Genomic DNA, 26552 nt, shown 5'->3' with positions numbered 1-26552 from the left:
CATCTGTTGGTGTTAAGAAAGTGTGCCATTACCTTCTCATCAATTAGTCCTAGACTGCTTCAAAGTTCAGGCTTGCCTAACTGTGGCTCACCTCTGTAGGCTATTACCTTTTAATATCAAAGGGATTTGGATGTTTGTCGTAAATGACGTTCTGAATTACAGCCAAGTGCTTGATGCTGGCCTCTTCAAAAAGGTGAATTTTCTGTCAGGCATGGATCTTTCGGGATTGTTCATGGAAATCAACAAACATGCCTCTCTGCAGAAATGTTCTAGCTAACAGGGAATCAGTGTAGTTTACTCAGGAGAGGAACAGGTGCAACCACTTGGGTAAGTGTAAGTAGAAACACTGGAAGCTCAATACATTCCAGAGGAAAAGATGTAAATAAATCTTATGTGTATATTATACTGTCAGACCCAGTAGTAATTTTAAGATTAATTTGCCTCCCCATTATTGATATGTGTCACATTTCCCCTGAGTTGAGTCAAACCCTGTTTATTTCTTGCCTTTTCTCTCCCTCCATCAAAATTTGAAAGGTGCCTAATATACAGAGAAGTCTGGAACTGAGTGTTATTTAAATAACAGATTGATCCAGGGCTTCATATACAAATAAATGGTACTGAGAATGATTGCAAATTTTGCACAGCTGTAACAAATGTATGGCAATTGAAACAGAAATTCAGCATTTATTTGTGAGTGTATTGTGCAGCGTTGTTCCTCCTTGACAGTAGACTTATTTACAGGATCTTGCTGTGGGAAAGATCGGTTTATCAGGTACTGTTTGGTACGTGACCTAACGTTTTTGTAACAGGCTGCTGTACCTAGAGGATAAACTCTTTCTAGCCAATAAAGATGATCCAACTTTGCAATGGAGACTATACAAACACCAGCTAGCTTGAAATCCACGCTGTCACTCGCAGTGTCGATGCTGTGGCTTGGCCGGGTTGACTTCTGTTTTCAAGGAGCTGGGCAGAAATGGCATACGTAGTTTTTTCTCTTACAAAAGAAAATTTCTCATTACTGCACTTTGTTCGTATCTCAAATATCAGAAGGGAACAAGAATGAAAACTATATTAAGAAATGTGGCATTTAACGTAACCTCATCAGTTCATAGAATCATAGAATTGTTAGGGTTGGAAGGGACCTTAAAGATCATCTAATTCCAACCACCCTGCCATGGGCAGGGACACCTCCCACTAGATCAGGTTGCTCAGAACCCCATCCAGCCTGGCCTTAAAAACTTCCAGGGATGGGGCTTCCAGGAAGTTTTTAATAAAAATAAACTAAACTAAATTTAATAAATTAAATAGCTTAGATTTGGCAAGGATTAGATATTTACAGCATGTAAATAAAATTATTAATTACATAAGATATTGTTTACTAAGATTCTTAATCCTCCTGCTTCAGGGGGTAAACTAATTAGTAGGCAGTGCTGAAAAATTGCCTCATTTTATAATATGAGTTCATGGAAAAACTGGATGAACAAAATGAAAGCTGCCATGTGGTATTAATAGACCAGCACAGACATTGTTGGCTCTTGATGGGAGGTTGTACACGCAGAGTCATTTCTGCTGGCAGAAACGAATCCTAATAACTGGAGAACTGAAGTGGGGAAGGCAGCAGCCCTTTAAGGGGAATGAAAGCTTGAAACATCTAATTCAACTTTCTTTACAAATGGTATCTGTAAGAATGGGCGATAATTAGATGTATATCTTAAATAGACCTTTCTCAGCAGAGACCACACCATCAGTGGTTTAAGCACAGGTGGTGCATTCATCTTTCTGAAATGTGAAAGTCTCTCTCCGTTTTTTAGTGAGCAGAACGATGGCTTACAAGGGCCTCACCCAACGGCGTGGTTAAATCCGAGCTGTCTCTGGCTGTGGCAGGGCTGTGTACTGTGGCCTGGGAGCACATTGCCAGGCTTTGTGCTCTGGTGGGTAATGAGGGTTAGGAACAGACAGCAGCTAGCAGAGGTCACATCCCTGTAACAATTCACCTTCTTCCTGCAAGCCTAGAAACGGAGAAATAATTCCTCCATTTTATTCAGTAGCGCGGTGCTCCCACTTTGAGCAGGAGGTGTTTCTCCCAGGCTGACTTTCCCACACGGAACCCTCCACTGCTTCGAGCTGCTCTCCATCCCTTCCTTTGCCTGGCCATAGCCCGAAGGATTTGCTGGCAGTTTCAGAAATCCAGGCTTGTGACCCCAGTATGCTTGCCTTCTCTGTGCTCTTCATAGAAACTTGTAACGGAGAGTAGCTCTGTTCTTTCACTGGGCTGCACTGGGAGCCCACCGGAGAGCCTCTCTAGTTATCCGTATTCCCAGAGCTTCATTGGGAGCTCAGGGATGCAGTGGGAGTGAAGAGAAAGATATGCCAGTGTTAAACTAATTAAAAATCTTATCTTCGTAATCTCATTTTTGTGCTTGAATTCACAAGGCCAGCAAGCTTCTGTGTATTTGTATGTACATCTGTGGAGGTGCGTGCGTGTGCGTTCAAAGTGAGCGTGTGTATGGATTAGTCCTGGAGAGGAAAAGAGACATTGCAGAAGCAGAAAACGCCGAAGTCATTTTGTTTCTGTAGACAGAATAATATTGCGGTTAAAGGTAAAAACACGGTGGGAATCCGCTTCTCCTTTCTTTAGAGTCAAAGTCAGTGTAAAGAAGGACCAGTGGAGTTACAGGTAGTTCACATCAAGTATTCTCTTAAAATGGGATAGAATACAAAATCAAAACTTTTTTTCTGCCCAGATGCAAATAAAGTGACTTAAATATTCTTTCTCTGCTTCATTTTTTCTGATCCTGTAATACTGGGGAAACTCAGTAGACATCCTAGTTCTTGCAGGTTCGGGACTGCTGCCTCTCTGGCTGCAGAACTGGTGGGGTCAATGCTCCAAACAGAAGCAGATTTTGGGGCTCTTCCCCAGCTGCGGGCTCTGGGGTGGGATACAGCAGGAGGATGGTCCATGCACTCCGAGACACCAAACAGCATGGTGCAGTGTGCAGTACGGTGGTCTGTTACATAGTTAGTGGATGACTTCATGCCTAACTAGTGGTTGTGGTGAGTATAAAGGTTACAAGAATGCTGTGAAGTATCATAAAATGAGAGTAGCTTCCTATGATAGAGTATCCCACATGAGAGTTGTTAGCCTTCAAAGAGACCTCAGGAGTGATGTTGAAACAAGTAGAAAGATGGCAGCTCACATCTCCATTTTACATCGCTATTCTTCTAGCTCTTTTTCTTTCTAGACTGTCTCACTAATGGTTTTACAAAGTACAAGATGATTAAAAATTATAGTAAGTGAATCATTTTTCTAATTCTTTGTGTTGAAGTCATCGATTGATGATATTCTCGCTCATGTCTGAAACTTGCTCACCATTATTTTAATTTATTTTTCTAATTGTCTTACTGTTTTGTTAAATAATTGGTATAATAAGGCTTTGCAAGGCTTTCCAAATAAATAAGAAGCAGAGTGTGGCATATTTGATATATGATTTTTGACAGTTCCTGACCTAGGCTTTCAACAAATCTTAATTTTGTAAGTAAGCAGTGAATGAGCACAGTTTTGAATTCAGAACTGCGCATTCATCTGTTTACGTAATTTGTTTTTAATTGGGATTGCCTCCTTTTGTCAATAGCTTGTGAGACCTTCAGCTGGTGAAATGTTGGCTGGGGTTCTGTTGCTCTTTTCGCCACTGGTTCTGACTGAGTCTTTCCTTTGGCAAATTGCTTGTAGCCAGTCAGTGACTTTTTATTTTGGTAAGTTTCCTGGCATGATTGAGACCAATGAAAGAAGCAGTAGAAAGAAAGTGGAAGAAAACTGTTGTAATTGCAATTTACTCTGATTCATGAACCCTCAAGCATAGACTGCAGTTAAACCCCAGCACATCTGCAGTCAGCAAATAAAATCCTAATGAGAAATTGAAAGTATTGCAGTGGTTCCAAACTTGATATTCCCATGGAACTATAAACTGATGCTTCTCCAATATCCAGAAGAAGAAACCAAGATGAGAAATTAGTGACATTATGTTAGTCTAAGTTAGTATTTAAGTGCCCGCTTGATTTTGATTAACTAGATACTCTAATTTCAGCTACTTAAGTCCTTCATAAGTGCTTTATTTAGATGTGGATAATGTTTTTTCTATCTAGCATTGCAAAGTGGTCAGGCGGAACATGGACTATAACTTGCATAGGTGCAGCAATTGTTACAGTCTGTATTTCTTGCTGAAGGGAACTGGAGGGAAATAGAGCTATTTTCTTCAGGTGTTACCAGTCCGAATTAGCTTGTGTTTGCTAATTAGTACACTAATCTTCTAGTAATTCATTCTTTTTCTGCATGGCTTTTCATTCTTCAAGTGTTTTTTATTGGTACAGCATCTCTGTATTTTTGTGTGTTTTTCCAAGTGTAATGAAGATTTCAAACTCAAGGGGGGCCGCGGAGGAAAGCCTGAGTGACATCTTAAAGAGGAATTAAAACCAGTGGTGCAGTAATGCTAAGTAAGTTCTTCCCAGTACAGGAGAAAGATCTCACTGCAATCTGTATAGAGAAATCACGATAAAAAGCATTTTAATATTCCTCAGGACTTGCATAGTGCTTTGTATTTGCAGAAGGCTGTGCTAATGTTACTTAAGGGTTGCCTATGGACCGCTGACTGCCTGCGTCCCCTTTGATTTATCCCATACACTGAAGTTCAGTAAAGGTAACACAGCAGTCGGAAAGAAGTGTTATAAAGTGTGACAAAGGCAGTTTCCTCTGAAGAGTTCAGCTGCCATGATGCATATTTTACATCGTTCTCTGATGTAATGAGAGGTGTGAGTTCCTTTCTGATGTTACGTTTTGGAGCTGGCTATACAGATTTAGACTTGCCTGGAGCCAGAAGATGTCCATCAATAGGAAATGTTTTATTTGGGGTGAAGGGGCAACAAATCTTTTGCAACTTGAAAGAAGGGGTGGGTTTCCTGATACACTCCACCCCAATTCGGGAACTTAGAAAGGGCTTAATGAATACTCTGCTAATTTTGCAACATACTGTGTAGGGTGATAAATATTCTGACTTAAAAAAAAAAAAAGTTGTTATGAAGTCAATCAAAAGTTCCAGGAAATATTTCAGGAATTCAGAATAAAATAGAAAATTATCTGAAAGGATCTGCAGAGGTAAAATCAAATCCAATGAAAGCATGCCTCTGCTAAACTGAGAAATACTTAGGGAAGGAAATGATGATATAAAATGAAAAACTTTTGAAGGACAAAACAGAAGTGCTTCAGGGGAAAAAAAAAAGGAAAAACAAATCTTTTGATTTAGATAGGCAATTTGGTATATGGAGAGACAAAAAAAAATATTGAATTTTATTTTTTTTCCACTTAATCCTGCTGTGTATTAAAGCAAGAGTCAAAGCTTCATAACTGAGACTGTATCTTCTGATTCCCGTGTCAGCAAGTTCTTCTTTGCCAATCTTTGGGCTATTATTTCAATCAACAAAGTCACTGATTGATTTAAAAAAACGAAATAAAAACCTATCCATGGACCTCTGCCAATGAAGAGAATGTTTAGATTTCAGAGTCAAATAGAGAGAAGCTATGAAATGCCCCGTTTGGAGTAAATAAGCCAAGAAAGTGATATTGTTGATCTTTCTTGGGTATATCTACCCTGGTCTGCATGTTGAAGCATGCACACGTTCTTTATTTCTGTACTGCTGTTACAGCTGTTACAGACTGAGGGACAAATGTAAATACATTATAGAATGTAGATGTAAAAATGGAAATACGAGATTTGAAGAGGTAAATAAATACATTTTTTTAAATGATCCCACAACGACATCATTTAGGGAGAAGAAACTAAGCAAAATATTATTCTTTCTTGCAATGGGACATAAGTAGCTGAAATTTCTTCAGTAGTGAAGTTTGATTGTAATAATAGAGAAAGACTGCTTTGAAAAGCTCTGTGATAGAAGGTTATGGGGACCTGGCAATGCTGAACTGTGTACCTGGAAGACATTTATGTACATAAAACCAGAAGATAAATTATTGTAATCAATTGTATTGTCTTTCCTCACATTTCAGAATAGGATGCAACATCCATAATACTGCAAAAATCAAGCGAGGAGAAAGGGATGTCATGTTAATTCGTCTAACTAAATTCTAATTTTCAGGCTCTTTGTTTGGCTGGGGAAATAGCACTGGCAGCATAGTGGCTGCTGGCAGAGAAGTTCATTTCTTTCCCAGAAGAAAAGAAATCAAAACAGCTTTGCACTGATCAGCTGGCACAGACTGCTGGATCAATGGTTGGCAATTTGCAGGGCTGTGCTGTAGATAAGGCTGTCACATTTTGGCAGTCTCATCACTACCAGTCAGCCACATAATAGCTGATAAGTCCCTTTCAGATAAAGACGAGTAGAAGATAGAAAACTGAAGAGAAAGGGGAGTGAAGGGGGGATAGAGGAGGAAGGGAAGATGAGAAATCAGTATTTCCAACCTCACTTTGTAGTTATGCTTCTTTGGTTTCCGGTTCATATAAATGTATTTTAATATTGCTGTTAATGGCTTTCAGCTCATCGTGGTGGTCATCAGCTTCTCTTCTTAGTTTTTGTGTTTTATCCTTCTGAAGATGAAAAGATGTTTGCTGAAAAATAGTGCTCCCCCAAACCCAAAAGCATAGGTTCACAATAGTCACTATCTGCTTCAGATGTCAAAAATCTCTCTGTTCTGCATCTTAAGATTATTGTCTGTCACTTTCTTTAGTGTAAATATGACATAGAGTGTGGTTATCTCAAAAAAAAAAAAAAAAAAAAAAAAAAAAGTGGACTTTTCCCCAGAGCTCGTCTTGGTCCGTTGTTTATTGCAGCTTAGCTGTAGATGGACTTGGGGTTTCGTTCTATAAAGGTTGTGTCCTGGGGAAGGCAAGCTAGTAAAGAAGTGGAAAGAAGAGGGGGGGAAAAAGGCACTTAAGCAGCAACTGAATTAGTTTCAGATTCTTGAAAATTCTGAAAAATGCCAGCTTTCTCTAAATTCTGCTGCTTTCTGGTTTTTTTTAGTGGTTCACTGCTGGTCGTAAGGAAACCTGTTAGTGACTGGATGACAGTGCAACGAAAAGAGGTGTGGGAATCATTACATTAATACTGATAAAGCTGCTAAATATGCTTAGGGAGATTTAGACCTATTTTCAGAAGCCTGAGAACACACAGAGTAAAGGATTTATTAGTAAAAAGTGCCCTGGCTATTCTTAATCATCTTGAATCTTGAGCTTGCATTAGGTATTCCTGACTATAGGGAATGTTCTCTAATTCCAGTTATATCCTGTGCAGGGAATAAGTAATTTTTTTTTTACTTTTTCTTTCTTTTTTTTTTTCTGATTTCCAGATTTTACCAATAAAGAGGAAAAATGCTTATTTTATTTGTAAAGGAAATTTGAAAGTTGTTTTTTTCTGCACAACCATTTTTCAAATGATTTTATTAAAGCAATTTAATGCCACTAATTTGGGAATTCTCCATACAAATTATTGTTTAGTCCTTCACTCTCTGTATTCCTTGTGAATAGAGGAGAACAGCTTGTTTTGATCTGTTGCAGAGATGCTGATGAAACTGCATGTATCTGCAGTTAGGTAGAAGAACTCTCCCTGAAGTCCAAAAGGATTTGGGAAGTAGTCAGCCAAGTCTTTCAGACTATTTTCCAACTTGATTTAGTCAATTCTTATGGTGCATTGCACCACTTTGTTGTGACTTGATGTCAGAAATACTGAAAAAAAGAAAGGGGGGAAAAAAAAAACATTCCTTATTGGCATTCTGGGGAACTAAAGACCAGGAATGAGAATGCCACAGTAGCAGCAGACAGGGATTGTTTATTTAATTCTTCCAATTTGTTCACCTTAATGAAACACCAAAAGATTTGAGTGAGCGGTAATTAACAAGAGAGAGCCTGTCTAATGAAACCAGTACAGGATGATATTTGTTTCAAGGATCAATAAAAGACTGTGAGTGAGGATCATACCGGCATCGTTCAGGAAAGCAAATCACCTTGTGCCAATCAATTGTCATGCTGCACATGCATGAATCTGTGTGAAGCATTTTAAATATTGCATCGGTAGAAAGACAGGAAAGGAAAACCTTGGTAAATTTGGAGGTATCTAGTACTTAATTTGTTGGTTTGTCAGGTACTATAATTATAGCTGTAGCATTCTTCTTCTGTGCCTTCAATAGTCATTACTAAGCAATTCTAGTGACATAATCTAATTAAAGTATGCTTCTCTTAGAGCGCACTGAGTCCATTGCGTAGGGCTTCTTTGTATTCTATCACTGCTCACATGTTTTCAGGAAAACAACATAGACTGCATTCCCAGAAAAAAAGAAAGAAAAAAGAGCAGCTGATGTAAAAAGCTCCTTCTCTGACAATCCTTTTGGCCCTCCAGAGACAGCAGTTGGATTCCCTGTTGCCACTAGTTGACTTAGCAATTAATAATGCAGCAATTAGCAGTGAGTTTCCAGATCTCAGTGCACAAGGCACAATTTTATTTATACAGTGGAATTACTGACAATAACAGAGCAAAAAGGAAACAGTGGTGTAACTGTTAACAACAGTTGTAACTCAAAATACAGAATCAATTTGCTTACAGGAAGAATGGGGTTAGTGCTAAAGGAAGGTAAATATGTGCTACACAAGACTGTTGAAATAAATATTGAAGCTAATGTGAAATTGTTTTCTTCTAAAGAACAGAGATTTGAAATTATGTTCCTGAAAGAACGGAATTCGGAATGTTTGTAACTGCATGGGAAGAAGCAGATTATAGATAAATGTTTAGGAACTGAATTATACCACTGCCTGTAATTTAGAATGGGATTGATAAAGAGAAAATATAGAAGGCTGCCTTGGAACATTGGCTGAAGGTAATTCAGAGAGCTGTAATAAGGCTAGAGGTGATTTTTTTTTAAAGGTGGGGGACGGAAGTATAGACATAGTTCTTTGAAAATTAAATACTACACTTAAGCTCAGTCTTTGGATTGAACAAAAGAGCAGTCCTAGAGCCAAGGCACTGCTGAAACTCAAATAACCAACGTAACGTAGATGGGTAGACTTGAGAGGCGGAGAGCAGTGTGGAGGATGCAGGGAAGTTTTCAACACGATTAATTCAAGGGGCTGGAGGAGGTTCAGAAGCTTTACTTTTTTGCTCCTTGTGGATGCAAAGATGAATGACAATTTTAATGGAGTTGGTGGTGTATTTCCAGGAATTTTGTTCTAGAGCATTTTTTTTTATTGTCATCTGTAAAACAATTAGAAAATTAATGTCACAACTCTGTCTAATCTATACTTCGTTATGTATTCAGACAAACTCATTTGAGCTACAAGAATCCTATTCAGCACTTGCATTTGTAACTAACTGGCAGCCAGAGCTGAGCTGTAGTTCTGAAACTTCTTGAACTTTATGAAGTGGCAAATGGTTCTGACTAGCTTTATTCCTGGGGTGGCATGGACTCCCAATTGAGAAAGTGGAATTTGTGTGTCATGTTCAACCACCAGCAGCCACAAACAGGAGGGGATGCAGCAGGGAGACAACAATTATGTTTTTTGTTAAAGTATCAAAGACGAAATGATCCACCAGTGGCACACAGTAGCAAGATTTATAGTCTAGAAACTGCAACAGATTAACGAGAGGAAATTGTCTTTAACCATTATAAATGGTTATGTATCAGGTTTTAAGTATCAGGATATTGTCCCGTTGAATTATTGGAAGATACATGGGATAGCATGAACAACTGGAGGCTGCTTCAGTGACTTCTTAGAAACATTATTTCTTATTATTTCATCCATGTGTATATATATAGTCAGTGGATGTCTAAAAATATATGTGTATATATATGAAGACATGGATAATTTCTGTCATCACAGCAAGCAAATAGATTGTGGGAGGGTATGAGACAAGAATGTGTTTAGTTTGCAGCCTTTCCTTTGTGTGACACGGGATAAGGGAAAGACCTTACATGCTGAAACTGCTTTACCATTCCTTAAAATCCTTGAACAGATTTCAGCAGTGACAATAAAACAGCATCTTTCCGCAACCACCAATTTGGAAGCAACAAAATATTGCAAAGAATAAAGACCGTTTGTGAATATGTGAAAAACCTAGATTTCATTAATCAGACTGAGATGCAAGGCAACGCAATCATCGAACTGTAGAGACAATAAATTAATACAGTTATTTAGGATCCAACCTAAGCTCTTCTACACTATTTACTAGTCTGTGCTGCTTGACAGTTAAATGCATCAGTTGTTGGGAGTTCTTAAAATTTGCAAGTAAAACAATTGGGAAACTTGAATTGTACAAGTCATGACTGGTAAAAAAGTGCAGATTTTTTTTTTTATTTTTTTGCAGTAGCCAGAATGTGAATCATGAAAAAGAAGAGCTGCTGACAGGAAGAAAATTGAAATCTTTGAGGTGCTATGCTGGCAAAATTTCAGAAAAGTAGACAAAAACTTACGTTAGAAAAATAAACTGCAAGGACTTTTGTCCAAAATAGGTTGCAGCAAATTTATGTGTTTGATCATGACAGCCATTGGAATGATCATAATCTTAAAAATATAATTATATGAAAGGTCATGGTAATAGAGGGCAGCCATGGCCACATGGATAGAAGATACGCTGGGAGGTTGGATGCTAGTGCTCAAAGCTAGCAAGTCGCTTGAGACAACTAAAAATTCTGTTGTATGTAGGCTATAAATTATTTACTTTTTTTTTTAGCTGTTTTGCTTTCATCATGTTTATTTTAACACTGTAAATCTGATAACATCATTATGCTACTTCTGGAATAGGAATTGATCCGCCTCCACACTTTACAAATGATACATTTTGAGGTTAATGGATGCTAAATTGCTCAGATATTATCCATATGCTAGTCTGCTTTAAAACTGTGATTTACTTTTTAAAAAAAAAACCAAACCCAACTTCTGATGAAGACGTCTTATGATAAAGCTTTACAAAGAACATTAATTTTCTACAAGCATGGCCCTGCCTGACTGATGTTGACCATTTGTTGATGGTCAAGGCCATCTTCTTTCTCAATGAGTTACTTATACTGATCTACCACAACGTGCCTCCCATTTGGGTACAAACTCACTCTACATCAGGGAACTTCAAAGTGACGAGAGCCATGCGATGTCTGAGAAAAATTCCCATGTTGCTTTTCTGTTTCCATTAGGAGGCTGCTCTGGTTTTTGTGCAAGTGTTGGTCTGTCTATTAAAGTACGTTTCTTTGCATAACTGTTCTGTATGTGTATATAAGTTGATAAGTGCACGTCTCCTTTATGTGATGCTTAGTTTGTGAAATAGTCAGCACATTTTTAGAATATGACTAGTTAAATTTTCAATATAGAGAAAAACAAAACAGATGGAAGAAAACACATTTCATTTGCTAAGGAGTAGTAAAGTAACTAAGTGTTCAGGCTCTTCTCTTCTGATTTCATGTCCAGTCATAATAAATACATAAAAGTACATGACCTACTCAGTAGCAATGAGAAGGTCAACTTAAAGTACATTGTGTTCTAAATTCCATTTCACTTGTAAATTGATGTGGAAATTTGTGCAAGTTGAAATATTCTATTTGAAAGCATGTACCAAAATTTGAAATTCTACTGGGGATGTCAAATTGTTGGTTGACTTGAGTTGCAATTGAGAAGATACTCAGTTTTTCTTAAACACAAAAGTGCATTTCTACTATATGTTTATGGAATTCACCTAATTTTCACGTTTCTAATATTCCCTTCTTTCTTAATTTCATACTGTGTTCCTGCTAGGCTATATTCATTACACTGAAACAACAGACATAAATCAAGCATCCCAGCTGATTTCATCCCTAACATATCTCAGAACACTAGTTATTCGCTGAAATTTGGAAAAGCTATACACAAATAGGTATGCATTAATATGCCACGTGAAAAAGCAAAGGAAGCATGCTCACAGTCCTTGCAGTTTAAATTCTTTTCACATGTTTCAGATGAGAACTGTGTTCAGAGCTGGCACATGGTGTGTGTGTGTGTCTGAAAGTATTGCCATGTCCCCATGTCTGAAAATAATCTCACAGTTGTTTGACACTTGGGGGTATTTCTGGATTTTTTCCTAAAGAAATCAGGTACCTAGGTAGCTATGAAGTAGTCTGTTCTCAGATGCTGAAAGAACAACTTTTTATCTTCCATTCCCTGTAATCTCTCTCTCTTCCATGTGCATCTGTCATTTTTATCCTAAGAGTCTGTCCTTATTGTTGAGGACTTGTTATGTTTGACATTTCAGCCATCTCTTGTCCACAGTCTTATCATTTATGTTGGTGAAATGTGTTATTCACAACAGTAGTAGTGTCTAAATATCTATTACATATGTAAAAGCAGCGTGAGGAAAAAATGGCTTGTTTTTATGTCGTATCAATATTCATTGCACTTGTAATTGCTGTCGCAGTTGTAAAGAGAAAAGAAATGGGGAACCTATTAAACAGATAAAATATCAAGTATCTGAATTGTGAAAATGATTTAGCATCTAATCTAGTTCAATCTGTGCAGATGCTGCTGGAAAGGCTTAGGGCTATTTCATTCTAAGATTTTTGCAAGTAGTTACTGTTACTTGTATTTATTTATTTAGAATAAGTTGGGTTTCTTCCATTTGAAGGATAAAGGCAATTAAAAATATGTTTTTTCTTTTTTTCTTAGTAAATACAAAAGAACAAATGTCAGGATAAACTGTTGTACCACACAAATGGGAGGATCTGCCAGTGTGACCGTTTCCTTTCCTCCCTGATACATTGAAGCTGTTACTCACTGTTGCACGGATTGGGTATATGACGGGTAGAGTGACATCTGATCATTTAGGACAGGAAAATACGACTGGGAAGTCTCCAGGTGTTTGGTTTGATTTAGACGCATTTGCAGTTTTGTAAGAGAGAGAATAAACCCTAAGGAAGGCTATAGACACGTGATATATTGCACTACAAAGGCTGCATTAGAGCCCCTGTCTCCTAGTGTAAATAAAGACTTGTATATTTTCATTTATTGACTGCAACACTAAGAAAGCTTTACATTGTCCAGTAGAAGTGGCTGAAAAATAATATATGGAAAATCTATAGGAGACACAGAGGCATTTTAGAAAGTAAAGAACAATTAGCTTTATCATCAAAGACAAAAGCATTGTTATATACAGGCTCCTTTGATTCTCAAAGAACCTATTGATATTTCCCCTTGTGTTGAGCTGCTAACAATACCTTCAGTAGAAAAGGCAAAATCTCTTCTCTCTGGAGGGAGGGTAGTGTGCTTCATAGTCCGTTTGTATTTTCTTGAATGCCGATACTCCCTGGAAAGAGTGGGTCCAAGCCCTCTGCCACTGGGATTATAGGATCTTTTTGCTTAGCTTCAGTATGAGCAGGCTGAGCTCTGGGATGTGTGGAAATACAGGAGTACTGACCTGAGTGTGTCTGGGGACGAGGGCAACACTGAGGACTGGACAACAAACCCAACCTGCAAACCATGACTCTGTCCCGTTCTTAACAAACGCGTAAGAAAATGGTACAGTGAAGACTGTGGGGAAAAAAAAAAATCACACATTCCATTAAGTCTATATTCATATATCTTTTTATAGGCTTTTGTATCACTGAATGTGTAGGGGTTATGATATAGTATGTAATATCTTCAATATTTTAATAGGAATGAGTGATTAATGCTTCACAAAGCATTAAAATTCACTAGTCACTTCATTAGCTCGTGAAAATTAGCTCTTTTCAGCAGAGCATATATACGTTGTCCTGCTTCCCTGCCTTCACTCTAGAATAAGTATATATAATACATACAGTGGTGAATGTACCCCTGAAGGCTTTTAACCATCAAAATAGGAGTGCTTCAGTAGGCTGGAAGCACTGGTCTGAGTTCTGCCACTGTCATGATTCCTGAAGTCATGAGTCGCTCCTTGTGGCTCAGATATCACTGTTAAAATGAAAATGGATGGGAACAGAAAAAAAGCTATGGAAGAGATCACAGCTCACTTTAGTCAATCTAAAGCCGTCTTTGTAAAGTGTTGCCTTGCAATCAGAATCTGTTTTTACTCGCATAAATAACAAAGAAAAAAATACAATGATCTTGATCTAAAAATTCCCCAGGTCTGTCTGCAGAGATGTTTGTAGTCATCTCTTATTTATACTCATTTGATGAAAGAAAGAAGAAGGATCAGGATATAGAGTTTGTCACTTAGTCTTTGATCAGCACCTATATAAGAAATGTCACTAAGACAGGAGAAATGTGCTCCGTGATCAAGTCGCACTGTTTGTGTGTCCTCAGTGTCGTGGAGCAGTGGGAAACGATGGTGTGAAGGCGAGGGAGCATAAGGATTTAACTGGAAACTTCACTGTGTGCAAAAAATGCAAATCAAATATTTGTAGTACTGCGCTTATCAGTAAGGCACGAGAGAACAAGTGTCTTGAATTTAACACAAAAGAATTGAAGGGACTGAACATAGAGCTGATCCAATGGCTCAGAGACATGGCCAGTGATTCTGCAGAAGCATTGAACAAAGGTGTGCTTTTATTTCTCTTTAAATGCAAAATAGCTATTGATTTCAGTCCTACTACAGGCCTGGATTCACACAACTGGAACGGAGGAGACTCCTGTTCAGCGGTATGTAAAGCTGTTCAGTGGCTGTTTACCTGTCTAGGATATTTTCATCTGTGTACCCGCTACCACTGCTAGTAATTACATATCTGTTAAATTCTGTAACTTGATTTTGCAATTTCCTAATCCTCACACTGCAAATTCAAATGCTTTGAAGGAAAGATATATGCCTGTTGTCTTTTTAAATTAGCAATTCTTACCAAATGCCCATATGTGGTGTTTAATTATGTGTTTTTAACTCCCTAAGTTTACTTTTCTGTGTTGATGATTCGCACGCACACGTAGGCAGTTACACGTTGTACAGTCCAGTGCATCTAAGAGATACCAATGCTACTGACAGGTGAGCCTCCACTACAGTTAGCTTTTACTGTAGTCGCAGGTATGTCTGTAACTAGAAATTATTCAGAGTGTTGGTCTTTCTGGGAATCGTGCAGGCAGTGGTGGCTGCCGCCAGCCCAGCTCCCCTCTGCCTGCTTAGGTGCTGGGCATCAGGCAGCTGCGGGTTTTCGAAAGCTGGAGAAGTTCTGTATGCAAGACCTGCAAGTTGTTTGTGAATAATATGTCTATAAATGAGTTCATACAAGACAAACAGTGCTTTTTAAATCCTAAGGTTTTACATTTTATTGTCCCATAAGCACAACAGTAACATTAAAAAGAAAGCAATGGGCTTTTTGCTTTCTTTCCTTGAAGTGATTACAAAGTATTAGTTTATCCTAGTGCGCTGGTTTGCTAATAGGCTAGACCCTTGCTTAAGCCAGCGAATAAAGTAGGCAGGATTGTGCCATTACCCTGCACGAGTGACCTGCACTGCCAATTTTAGGCTAATATTTTTTTTTTCCCTGTGGCACTGACGAGTGGGTAACCTGGAATGTGGGAGACAAAGGGAAGCTGGTGTGCCAGGCCTGGAGGCCAGGGCTTCACCAAAACATCACCGAGGGGCTCCCAGGCTACAGCTGTTAAAAGCAGCATGAGTTTCGTAATTTCAGTGTTCCTGCTGCTTCTCTGCTTTAGTCCGTTTTTCTATATTCTATTTTAGCTGGAGTCTCCCTAATTTCACAACTCCCCCGTGGTGTATAGGATTTTTATAGCTGTAAGGATTGTGAGTTGTTGCCTTGGAAACACAGTTGTGCATGCAGCTGTTGTAACTATACTTGTTACTTTTGCTTTATCACAAAAGGTTTCAAAGCTTTTCTGTATTTGTCTGACATTTCTTGATTCTGTAACTCTTTATAACAATCTGTTTGACAAATTACCAGAGGAGGAAATAAAACTTCAACCTCGCAATGTACAGCATGCCCCTGAGTCCTGACTGAATCACCTGCTTTCTTGCCCTCAGAAACCTCCAAACCCCATTCAATCCCTTGCCTGCTTATTTCGAAAAATATGAAAATGGAAGAATTGTTTTGAAAAAAACTTTTTATATTCTCCATCGGGGCTGCTATCTGCAGATGCTGGGGCCAGCAGCTCCTCCAAGGCTTCTGCATGGGACCAGACAGCTGTAGGAATAGAAGTGCCAGGGCTCTCACTTGTTAGGACAGATCCAGCAGGATCAGGAGGAGGTAGCAGGTGATTCTTGAATGCTTCACCCACATAGAGCACCTTTCCCATGAAAGCTGCTCTAGTACCAGAGAAGGACTAGTGTTGATACTTGCTGCCATTGTTGTAAGAGTGCTCAATCCTTCCTGTGGGCCTCCTGCTCAAGGTCAGGTCCTTGAAGTAGGTGGTGTTTGATCCCTTTCAGTACTGAGAACGGGGGTTGTTAGATCAGAGAGGAACCACACAGGATCCCCTTCCTGGCCAGGTCCTCCTTACTTGCTAGCTGCAAACTACTGCCAAAGCTTAGAGATGGCTGAAATGTGTAGACAGTGGCATAGTTTTGAAAGTTGTGTATGTTCAGGTTTTTTTAGCCAAGGCTTCTAATTGCCAGCATATTTTCAATCCATATACCTGTCAACTACACCAGTTTAGCTGGCATTGCACTGCCTTTATAGCGTCTTTTGTTTTTATAGCAATATAAAAAATGGTTCATTTTTTCTATGTCACTCCCTCACTGGTGCTTAGACTGCTGAGCTTTCCCATTTCCCCTGCCTGCAACGTAAGCCATAATAGTTGGAGAGGAGGACAGGTGGGCACTATTTCTGCTATGCTGTCCGAAAGAGGAAAGGAGTGCTGCACGGATAAATAGAAAAGCTGCTAACCGCAATCAGATATTACAGTGCCTTTGTCTCCTTGCTTCTGCTTGCTTCCCATGGACCTCAGCCCATTGGAATGCCTGTGCCTTGTGCTGCACATTGTTTGTAGCTAAAGATTTTGTAGATAGCCTTTAATATGAAGATTTGAGGCAAGTCAGCAACTGAAATCACAGCCTCAACTGCTTTTGATGACCAACATGAAGTTTGACTAGATTTGCTGTGGAGAAAGGTAACCTTACCGTGCCAAGAGAGGCTTACTATAGTATAATATAGAATAACTTTCTTTTTCAATTTAATTTCCTCAGGTGATTTAACCTTAGGAAGTTATATTCTGCATTTTTTTTAAAGGAGTTTATTAGGAAAACCACTAAAAAGCCAATCAAACCAGAAATATCTGAACAAGTAATATGCAGGTATAATATACAGTGCTGAAGCAGACAAGGAATAGATGTTTGTGCTTTCTTGTAAACAACTTTTTTTAGACTCAGTGAAAATTATAACAGTTCTTTTCAAATTGTCATTCATCTGATGAAAATACATGTTAACCGTCAAATAGTAATCCAATTGCAAAAATCGCTCAGTAACTCTGGAGAAACATGGCAAAAAAAAAAAAAAAAGGATAGTGGATGATTCTGGAGTTTCTTGAGCTTTGGTTAAGAAGTACAGAGAACATCCTGAGGGTAGTCACAGTCAAAGGCACCTTTCTGCCCCTTTCTCTTTGATGAGTCACTCTTTGGAATAAGAGATGTTTCTGCAAAGCACAAGCCATATCTTCAAGTTCTTTCATTACATTCATTAAGCTGACAGGGATGATATAGGAGCTGCTATTTTACCCCAGTTTCTCACTCTATGGGGAGAGGATTTACGGGACTTACCATCTTTCTTGTCTGGGCAACTGCAACAAAATGAATTCAATGAAGTTCAGAATAAGAAGAATAATTTGAAGTAGATGATAGTATCAGTTTCAGAGCAGCATCTCTGTAGTAGTTTCAGAATATAATTAAATATTAAAATAAGTACAGTCTAGATTGTTAGAATGTTGATAGCTAAACTAATCTTTATTTTTGCTGCTTTTATGAGAATATTTGGAATACTTGCTTCTACTGTTTGTGTTGAGTATAGAAAAGAAATTGTATTGGACTATATAAAGTTCATATACTACCAGATGCAATATTCTGGAAGCTAGATATTAATGGTCTGTGAACATCTGTAGTTTAAGCATTTATAAACTTTTTAAGAATTTATTGAGATTGTGTCCTTGGCTGCTGATTGGAGTGAGCTGTGAAAAGCATTGCACAGTATGTTCTGTCATATTCTGAGATTTTCTTCCTCTGTCAGCCCTTCCTGGGAGGACACTTTGACATAATAACCTTTACAACAGATGTTTCCAAAGCCTGAGCTCTGAGAACATAATATATTTTGGGCTTGTGTGGTTTTTTTCTTGACTTGGAGGATCCTTTGGATGGGAAACAGGTTTTCAGTTGCAAAACACTTTATGTATAATAATCCAAACACATACCATGCTGCATTAGCAAGAGGGCAGGCAGTGGGTCCAAGGAAATGATTGTTGCCCTCCATTCAGCTCTTGTGAGACCAATGTTGGAAATGCTGTGTCTGGGCTTGGGCTCCCCGCTTCAAGACAGACATTAACTTACTGAAGCAAGTTAAGCAGAGGCCACCAAGGTAGTCAGCAAGCTGGTGTGCGTCTTGTGAGGAGAGGCTGAGAGAACTGTGTTTGTTCAGCTCGGAGAAGAGAAAGTGAAGGGAAGATCTTATTGCAATCTGCAGCTGTCTTAGAAAAGAGCAGAGGAAAGATGGAGACATTATAAGTGTGGTCAAACACTGGAAGCAATTTCCCAATGGTGCTCTGGAATCTCCATCCTTGGAGACATTCAGAACCCAGCTGCTCACGGCTCAGGGCAACCTCTTCTAAGTGGATGTACTCTGATAAGTAGATTGGACTAGGTGAGCTCCAGAGGTTGCTTTCAACCAAAATTATTCTCTTCCTCTTTGATATTTTTTTTCAACCCATCAACTGTGTCAAAAATGTATTCAACAGCTACAAAAGCAGTTAAAGAAAAAAAAGACTTTTTATTTGAGGATTTGTTTTACTGTTTGTTCAAGCACAGAAGCTAGTACATGTCAACAGATATTGGCCATTGTGGAAAAAAGCAATGTGTAAGAAGCCAGAATACCCTGGTTGAAGGTTCCTCAGATCTCAGAACTCTCTCAGAGAACCTCAAGAAATAAACTGTCTTAAATTATCCTCCCAGGAATGAGGTGGCAGTGGAAATGAATGCTGCATTTGCTACAAATGATAGCATCTTAATGTATGCACTTTGTATTTCCTCAACTGTCTTCCCTATCGTATTTCAGCTGTCGAACTCCAAAGTCAAAAAGCTAACAGCTTTGCGGATGAAGTTCTGCTTTCCTGTTCCTGACTGCAATTGCTTCTGACAGCCTGTGTTTGCCTATGTGGAAGATTCACACAGATTAATTTCCATCTTGGCACTGAGGATTTGCATCAGGCTATTAAATGTACAAGGACGCAGTGAGTGAATACCTATCGATATCCTGAAGATGCCCTGGGTCTCGAGAGCCTTTAGGGACTTTATAAACTGGCTTGTGCAGACACGGAGATACCTCAGTGAGCCACCTTTGTCAGCTACTGCAACAGCCTTACAAATTGAAACAAGATTTAGGAGGTTTGCTTACTGCTTTGTTCCTGGTTCTACTAAGTGAAAGAAAACTTCTAGAATAGGAAAGGGGTGGCTTGGAGTCTCCCAGTTGGGCTGTACTTAACTGTTTTGACAGGTTGTGCTAAGGGCACAGAGGACTGACAACGGGCTGTTACACAGGCAAAAGGTTAATTTGACTGGTCTGGAAAGTACTAACATTGAAGAATATGGCAAATCCATTCTGCAGTCAAAGCAAGAGGAAATAACTTCTTATTACTGAAGCATGTATGGTTATTTCACAAATAACCGGCATCGGTCACAGAAATAGAAACAAAATGGTTTCTTTAAAATAACTTAATCTCTGAGAAGGGAAGCATGGAGATGGTGCAGAATAAAATTGGAACAGTGTCTCTTGTTGTTAGCTGCCATGCCTGCAGACAGAATAACGAGCTATTGACCAAAGCAAGGCCTGGATGCAAAGACGGGTTTGCTTTGAAATACCCGGCTCTGCCAGATGAGTTACTGGGTCAGCTGAAGTAGCTCAATGGTAAAAAGTGCAGATCTGATGTTTGTTATTTAATACCCCAGATTACTTTATATAAAAAAAATCCAAAAGAAAAATAAGAACCTATTGGTGAGTATGTGCGTCATCCCTATAAACTATGACAGGAAAGTGTAGGAAGCTGAAGGACAGTGTTTAGTACCTCCCTCCCACCATAGTTGGGCTTCTCTTCACAAGTGTGTGCAGTGAGATGCTGGGACCTGCTTTTCAGTTCAGCATTTTACATGCAAGAAAAGAACTGGAGAGGATAACAGTATCCCATTCATTCTCTTTTAGATAACCATATTTCTGGAGCTCACGGCTTTTCTGGGGTTTTTTTTGTATTCTTGAAGTGAGGTTTGCCTTTACCATGGAGTTTACCGTGCAGCTGGAAAGAGTCAAAAAGTATCAGTGTTTTTAAAGCTCAGTGAAGCTTTTCTATTTCAATAGATATTTCTTTCATAATGTGCCAACAAGCTGATTGGTACATTGAAAGTATGCATGTGTGTGTATCTAGATGTATATCTATGCACACTGCATATAAATATACATTTAAAAAAATGATCTAAGAATTCACTCACAGCAGTAGCTATGCCACAGGTGAAAGGGTGAATTTTTAGGGCCATTGAACACTGTAAATGTGTTCATTGTATCAGTGCTTCAGAAATACCCATTCTAAATGACTTTGTGTTGATCCACTGTGAAAATTCATTGTGCTCAATTGCCCTCAAAATTTCTCATTTCTCTTCTGTGATGTTGCAGTCTGCTGACTGCACACTGGACTGCTGTACAAAGCGTGTGGGCACCCTGCTTCACAGTGTCTTATCTTAAAATCCTTTATATTGCCTGCAAGGTTTCCGTGTGTTACTTAATAACTGAATAGATCTGTGTCTAGGGCTTGTGTCTAGGAGACTTTCAAAGATGTGAATAGTTTTCATGGAGCTAGTTTCTAAGTTGAGGCATGCACACACAACAAAATGAAGTCTTGTGTATGTCACATATCGTATGTCTCTAACACAGAAATGGGGAAAACACAACTCTGGCTTTAATTTTTAATCATACCTTTGATTCAGAGAAATCAAAACCACTCTCACATCATTTTGACTGTACTCAATTTAGGAGAAAGAAATTACCAGTGGCATAAATAACTTACTTTCGGCATGCATGGGAAGAAGTCAAGTCATAAAATGATTGGGGTTTTTTTGACACCCCCCCCCACCCCCACCCCCCCCCCCCCCATTGGAAACAAGATTTACTGGTTGGTTTAGGTTGGGTTTTTTTTTTCAATTTTAGAAAGAGGCATTTATACCAGACTTGTAATATGGGTTTTATGTCCTTTAATTTACTGTATTTTCTGATTTCCTATAAAAACCTATGGATGTCAGCCATTAAAGCATGGGAGAAACAAATGCCTCTTTTTGGAACAAACGCTAGGTGACATTTCAAGACTTCTCTAGAATATGCCTAGAGCTGTCTCGGTTGGTCCTTACTGTGTAATGATACATTAGTTATTGCCTGTGGATGCTCTCAAGCATTAAAATAATGATATCATTATAGAGCCTGATAGGATTGACAGAAGCGCTGGCCGAGGAAGGTGCATCTAGGAAAATGAGAACTTTGCATTCAAATCAAATGTGGCAGAAAGTACGTTGAGGAGTGCGAAGTTGCAGATTTAAAAGAAATGTTGGGTTTGTTCACGTTGCAATTTTATGCTTGTAGGTTTACCAGACAAAATCTTGCCTGTAATTTCGACCAGTTGGACACTTTGTCTTAAAAATCGGGGCAGGAGGTACTTAATCATGTAAGACGACTTTGATTTTTATTTTTTTTTCCAGTTAGTAAGAACTTTAATTATGTCCTCTTTTTTTTTTTTTTTTTCCAGTTAGTAGGAACTTTAATTATGTCCTTCTACTAACATCCTGCTGGAGCAATGGCTCATTTCTGCATTGCTGTAGCGGAGGAATTCCTGGAGCCACTGCTCCAGGAACGACTCAGTCTTACACTATTAAACCTGAGAGTCAACTGGACACGGCCAAGGTCAGATTGTGCCTCACTCAGAGTCTATTAAATACGTGAACTCTCTAGCAACTACCTAATTCATACTTCACTACAAATTCACAACTGTTATTTACAGTCTGTGGGTTTTTAATCTTTAACACTAAAAATGAGAAAAAATATAATTAAATTAAATTGTTTGTTTGTTTTTTAACAGTCCGTTTGCCTTCCATCCCCACTCTGGTGTTTGTTTTCAGATAGGTTATTTGTAAGCAGCTGAAAGCTGTCTTCTACAGACATGAATATCAGTCATTTTTTTTTTTTAAGAAAAGCAGCATTTGCAAGCACATTGCATTTCTAGTCTTGAATGTATACAACAAATTATAATCTTGGCAAACATATAAAGCACTTTCATGTCTGTATGTCTCTACATTCATCTCTGGTGTCTAGTAATAGTGCTCTGGGTGGCGAAGAAGTACTAATTCATATAAATGATGGAATGAACAGTCATAATTCATCTGTTCTTCAGGTTTAAGAAAAGAGATAGTATTGTAACCAGAAAATATTGTCTGATTTGATTTTATAGAATAGTTTTATTCTTTTGAAGTTCTTGGGAGCAAAAGGGAAGATCTCCCTAGTTTTAGTGCTACGTTTTTTGGATTTAAATGCCTAAAGTGAATAGAGCCATTCTTATAAAGAAAATAAAGCATCAGAGAAATATTCTTCTGACTAGGCTTGTGAAAGCTGGGTTTTGTCTAAATTATTTGCTGACTTCAGTCATCCATTTCTCAGAAAGAAAAAAAAAAAAGGTACTGCATCACATAATCTCAGAAGGTCTCTCAAGAGAAGATAAAGGCCAGCTTGAGTCTATTGTCTAGACTCAACAGTTCAATACTCATCATCTTTGTTCTTTTTATTCTTATGCCTCAAAGTAATGTTAAAATGAGGAAAGATAATAGGAATAGTTGTATGAGAGCGGTATCTCTGGCAAATATGACCAATTCAGTAGAAAAGTGGCTCTTCTTGTTATAAAGCTTTAGTTTTCTTTTACTTAGCTTTACTGTGGGTCTTCAGCATTTCACTGCTGTTTTTATGGTATTTCAAAAAAACATATACTTTCACAGTAAAAGATTATATTTATGTAGTCTGTAAATTTACACTTTTACATAGTTACAATTGCATTTTTTGTTTCAATAAATTGCATTTACATTGCAGTTACATTCTGTTTCATAATTAAATCGCTTTCAATCTAAGGAAGTAGAGGAAATCTATGCTTCGATGTGCAAGTCTGCTGACAAAGTGAATGGTAACCCAATTCTCATCCATGCAACTTTTTAATTAGTTGCTACGCATCTGAGGATTAGGTTTGTTGGGTTGTCTTGCAGAAAATAACATTAATATTCAATTCGGTTAAGGACTTTCAACAAACAAACAGAATTAATAAAGCTATTAAACAAATGTCTCTGATGACCAGTTTCCGTATGTATTGCAAGTATTCTAAACCATTTCCAAATGCAGAGAGTTGAGAAGGGCTTATCTTTCAGTGTTTTTGCTGAATCTTGAAGAATATCTGGGTATTTTCCATTCTGAGCTCATATGCATTCGAATTTGCCGAACATATTTTCTAGGGTCTGCAAAAGCCAGGTGGAAAATAATGCTTTGTTACAAGCTCTGTTATCAGCCTCTCAAAGTATATTATTTCATTTTCTTTTTGTCTGGGTTTCTGAATATTCTGCATCTGAAAAAGACAGCTTTTTATGCCAAGTTTGAAATTATTATTTTAGAGATGAAAGGTTTGTTAAATTATGCCCTTATCTGGAATTTTTTAAAATGAATTGATACGTGAGGAATGGTTTTGTGAAATGTTCTGGATGAGCCTCTACAGCTCCAAGTTAAATTACTGGCATTAAAAAACAGCTCATCTAAAGTAAACCTGGAAATTATTTTAGGCTCATGTTATCGTTTGAAAAATTTGGAATTTCAGTGAAAGAGAACTGGTATAGAAATGAATTCTTATTTCCTGGATCCCTTAGAAAATAAGCTCTGCTATTTAAGTCGTGGCAAGATGGCGTTGATTTTGTGTGGAGGCTTTTGGCTGGTTTTATGGTGGCATAACTTCACTTTATGTTATAGCTTGCTAATACATACAGTGCTATAAATCGAAAACATTCTTTCACAGCTTTTGAGAGCTATTGAGGAGACAGTGGTGATGTAACTTATCCCAAAATACTATTTACATTGTATTAAGATTCCTGCAGGGACAAGTTGCATTTACATCAAAGAGCCATTCAGCTCCTAGCCAGTATGTACTAGTTTTATTTGTACATTCTGTGTATTTGCAAATGTGTATGCGGAATTTATTTCACTTTCTGTTTTTTGCCAAAAAATTCCAAAAGATTTTAGATAGCACTCGAAGAAAGAGACTAGCGGGGGTGCTGATCTCTTTGGGTGCTGGGTTCCAAGGAGCTCTGCACTAAGCTGCCGCAGCAGAGGGGTTCATCTGCCTTGCCAGGGGTGACAACCCTGCAGGGGATGGCTGCGGTGGGACATAAGACACTCCTGAAACATCTCCTTCAAACCTAGCTGGGTGAAGTAAACAAAAACGGCTTCTGTTGGCAATCCTGTGGCAGGGTGGCAGAGCAGCATCCTCCAGGAGAGGGTCTGGGCAGGCTGCGAAGGAGAATCGTTTCCCTTGTTGTCCCAGTTCAATTTGCTGCCAATTTGATTTAAGCCTCTAATAGTGAGTTAAATGTGCTAAAGCGCTGCAGGTGGTGTTTGTCTGGAAATTTCATCTACTATATTGCAGAGGGTGACCAGCTCCTCAGAAAGTGAGTGGGACTCCTGAGCGTTGTACTGACTCTACCGCTCTTCCCTTTGCACTTTGCTCCGAGCTCCATGCTAAAGTTCAGGGCTTGAACTCTTGTGAGTGAAGAATATTCCATATTGTGTCTGCCAGAAGGAGTAGGTAGTGGAAGAATATTTCAAAAGGAGTTTTCTCGTGACATTTCATAGCTTTGAATGTGCAGTTCGCTGTGTAATTTGCCTAAATTTCATAGAAATCTGGGTTCTTTCTTCAATGTAGCCTGTCATAGTCTTATCTGTCTTTAAGGGTTTTGTTTGTTTGTTAGTTTTTCCCCATAAAACAACTTCTAGAATCTGATTTAGTTATAAAACAGAATTTAGCCTGTATTCTTGATTGTCTCGTGGATCATTTTATGCAGTGAGGTACATGCACGTGGGCTAGTTTTGGATGGACTTCAAAAAAAAAAAAATCTTAATGGATTTTCTCTATTTATGCTTTTTCTAAATTATTGAACTTTACAGATAAAAAGTTTATGGAAACAGCTATCAATGTGTTTGTTGTACATAAGTGGTGTGGGTTAACCCTGTTAGGCAGCTAAGCCAGACCCAATACAGTAAGGTTTATTTCTAAGGATTTTATAATGTAAACCAAACATGAGAATAGTAACATTTACCCACAGATGCAAAATTGTGTGTGCTCCATTTTAATGGATTGAATTGTCATTAGTCTTTTTCACCATCATTTCGCTGCCCCATTGTTGATGAAAAACAGAGTACTGATTTTGGTCTGCACTTTCTTCCCTGACTCATGGTCAGTAGTAGATACCATCCTGCCTTCACTTTATAGGCCAGGGCAAAAGTCACATAAGAGATATTATTTCTGTTGTAACAAAGATGTAGTTATTCATAGTAAAATGTTTTCTCACCATGTCTTGCTGTCCTGCACGGTTGAACACTTGGGATGCTGATGTGAATAGCTAATCCACTGAAATAACCGCAGTTTCTGCTGTCTGAGGCATTGCTGGTTGTCAGCAGGCGGGATCCAGCGAGTGCCTCCCCACCATCCGCAGGGAGCTCGTTAAGCTCCATGATGTTTGTTGCTGTTAATTTAATATGGCATTGCATACAGGGCTGGCCCAAAGTCCAGACTGCTGTTTAGGGAGAATAAGTAAAATGATAAAACTCTTTCCTTGTTTGGTAGAGGTTTTCTTCCAGCCCTGAATTTTAAGTTATTTGAGGATTGAATGCAAAGGAGCTCTGTAGGAACAGATTTGTAGTTAGCTTTCATTTCTTAAATTATAATGCCATAAATTGCAGTTATACATGACGCTACTTTTCACATTTTCTAAGTGCCTTGTGAGTTGGATGGCCTTTTCCCAGGAGCAGGCGGATTGATGCCTGGGTTTTATGTGAGGGTTGAGAGCTGGCCACGCTTCCCCTCCTGCCTTCCCACCTTTCATTCCGTAAGGCAAGTGGTTACTGCAACAGGTACGCGCTAATGCAGATCAAATGCCTCCCTCCTTTTATGTTCATAGAAAGGTAAGGTTACTAATGCAACTGCTACTTAGCACAAACATGGCCAAGGTGACAAAATTTTTCTGAAAAAGGAATTTTGTACTAGGAAGGTTATTATTGCTTAGTTGTAACCATATGACAACTTTTTAACCGCTTTAATGGGACTTTTTCTATCAGAGATAGGTATTATATATTAAGGTACCCAGGA

General features: G+C 38.5%; 1 protein-coding gene across 3 annotated transcripts in view; it reads left to right on the top strand.

Annotated features, from left to right (window-relative positions):
- The window catches only part of PCDH11X (protocadherin 11 X-linked), a 509451-nt gene that overhangs the window by 305173 nt on the left and 177726 nt on the right, over positions 1 to 26552 (top strand). Inside the window, exon 6 of one of the 3 annotated variants that reach the window (XM_054214619.1) lies at positions 10357 to 10423. The exons of the other annotated variants lie outside the window; for them this stretch is intronic. Within the exon in view, the coding sequence (XP_054070594.1) occupies positions 10357 to 10359 (3 nt within the window). The 3' untranslated portion in view covers positions 10360 to 10423. Of the gene's footprint in view, positions 1 to 10356; positions 10424 to 26552 lie in introns of those variants that run through there. 3 annotated transcript variants of the gene reach the window in all.

The sequence above is a fragment of the Rissa tridactyla genome, chromosome 9, assembly GCF_028500815.1.
Source record: "Rissa tridactyla isolate bRisTri1 chromosome 9, bRisTri1.patW.cur.20221130, whole genome shotgun sequence".
NCBI classification, from domain to species: Eukaryota; Metazoa; Chordata; class Aves; order Charadriiformes; family Laridae; genus Rissa; species Rissa tridactyla.
The sequence above is the reverse complement of the archived record's forward strand: the minus strand, read 5'-3'. Positions and strand labels throughout refer to the sequence as shown.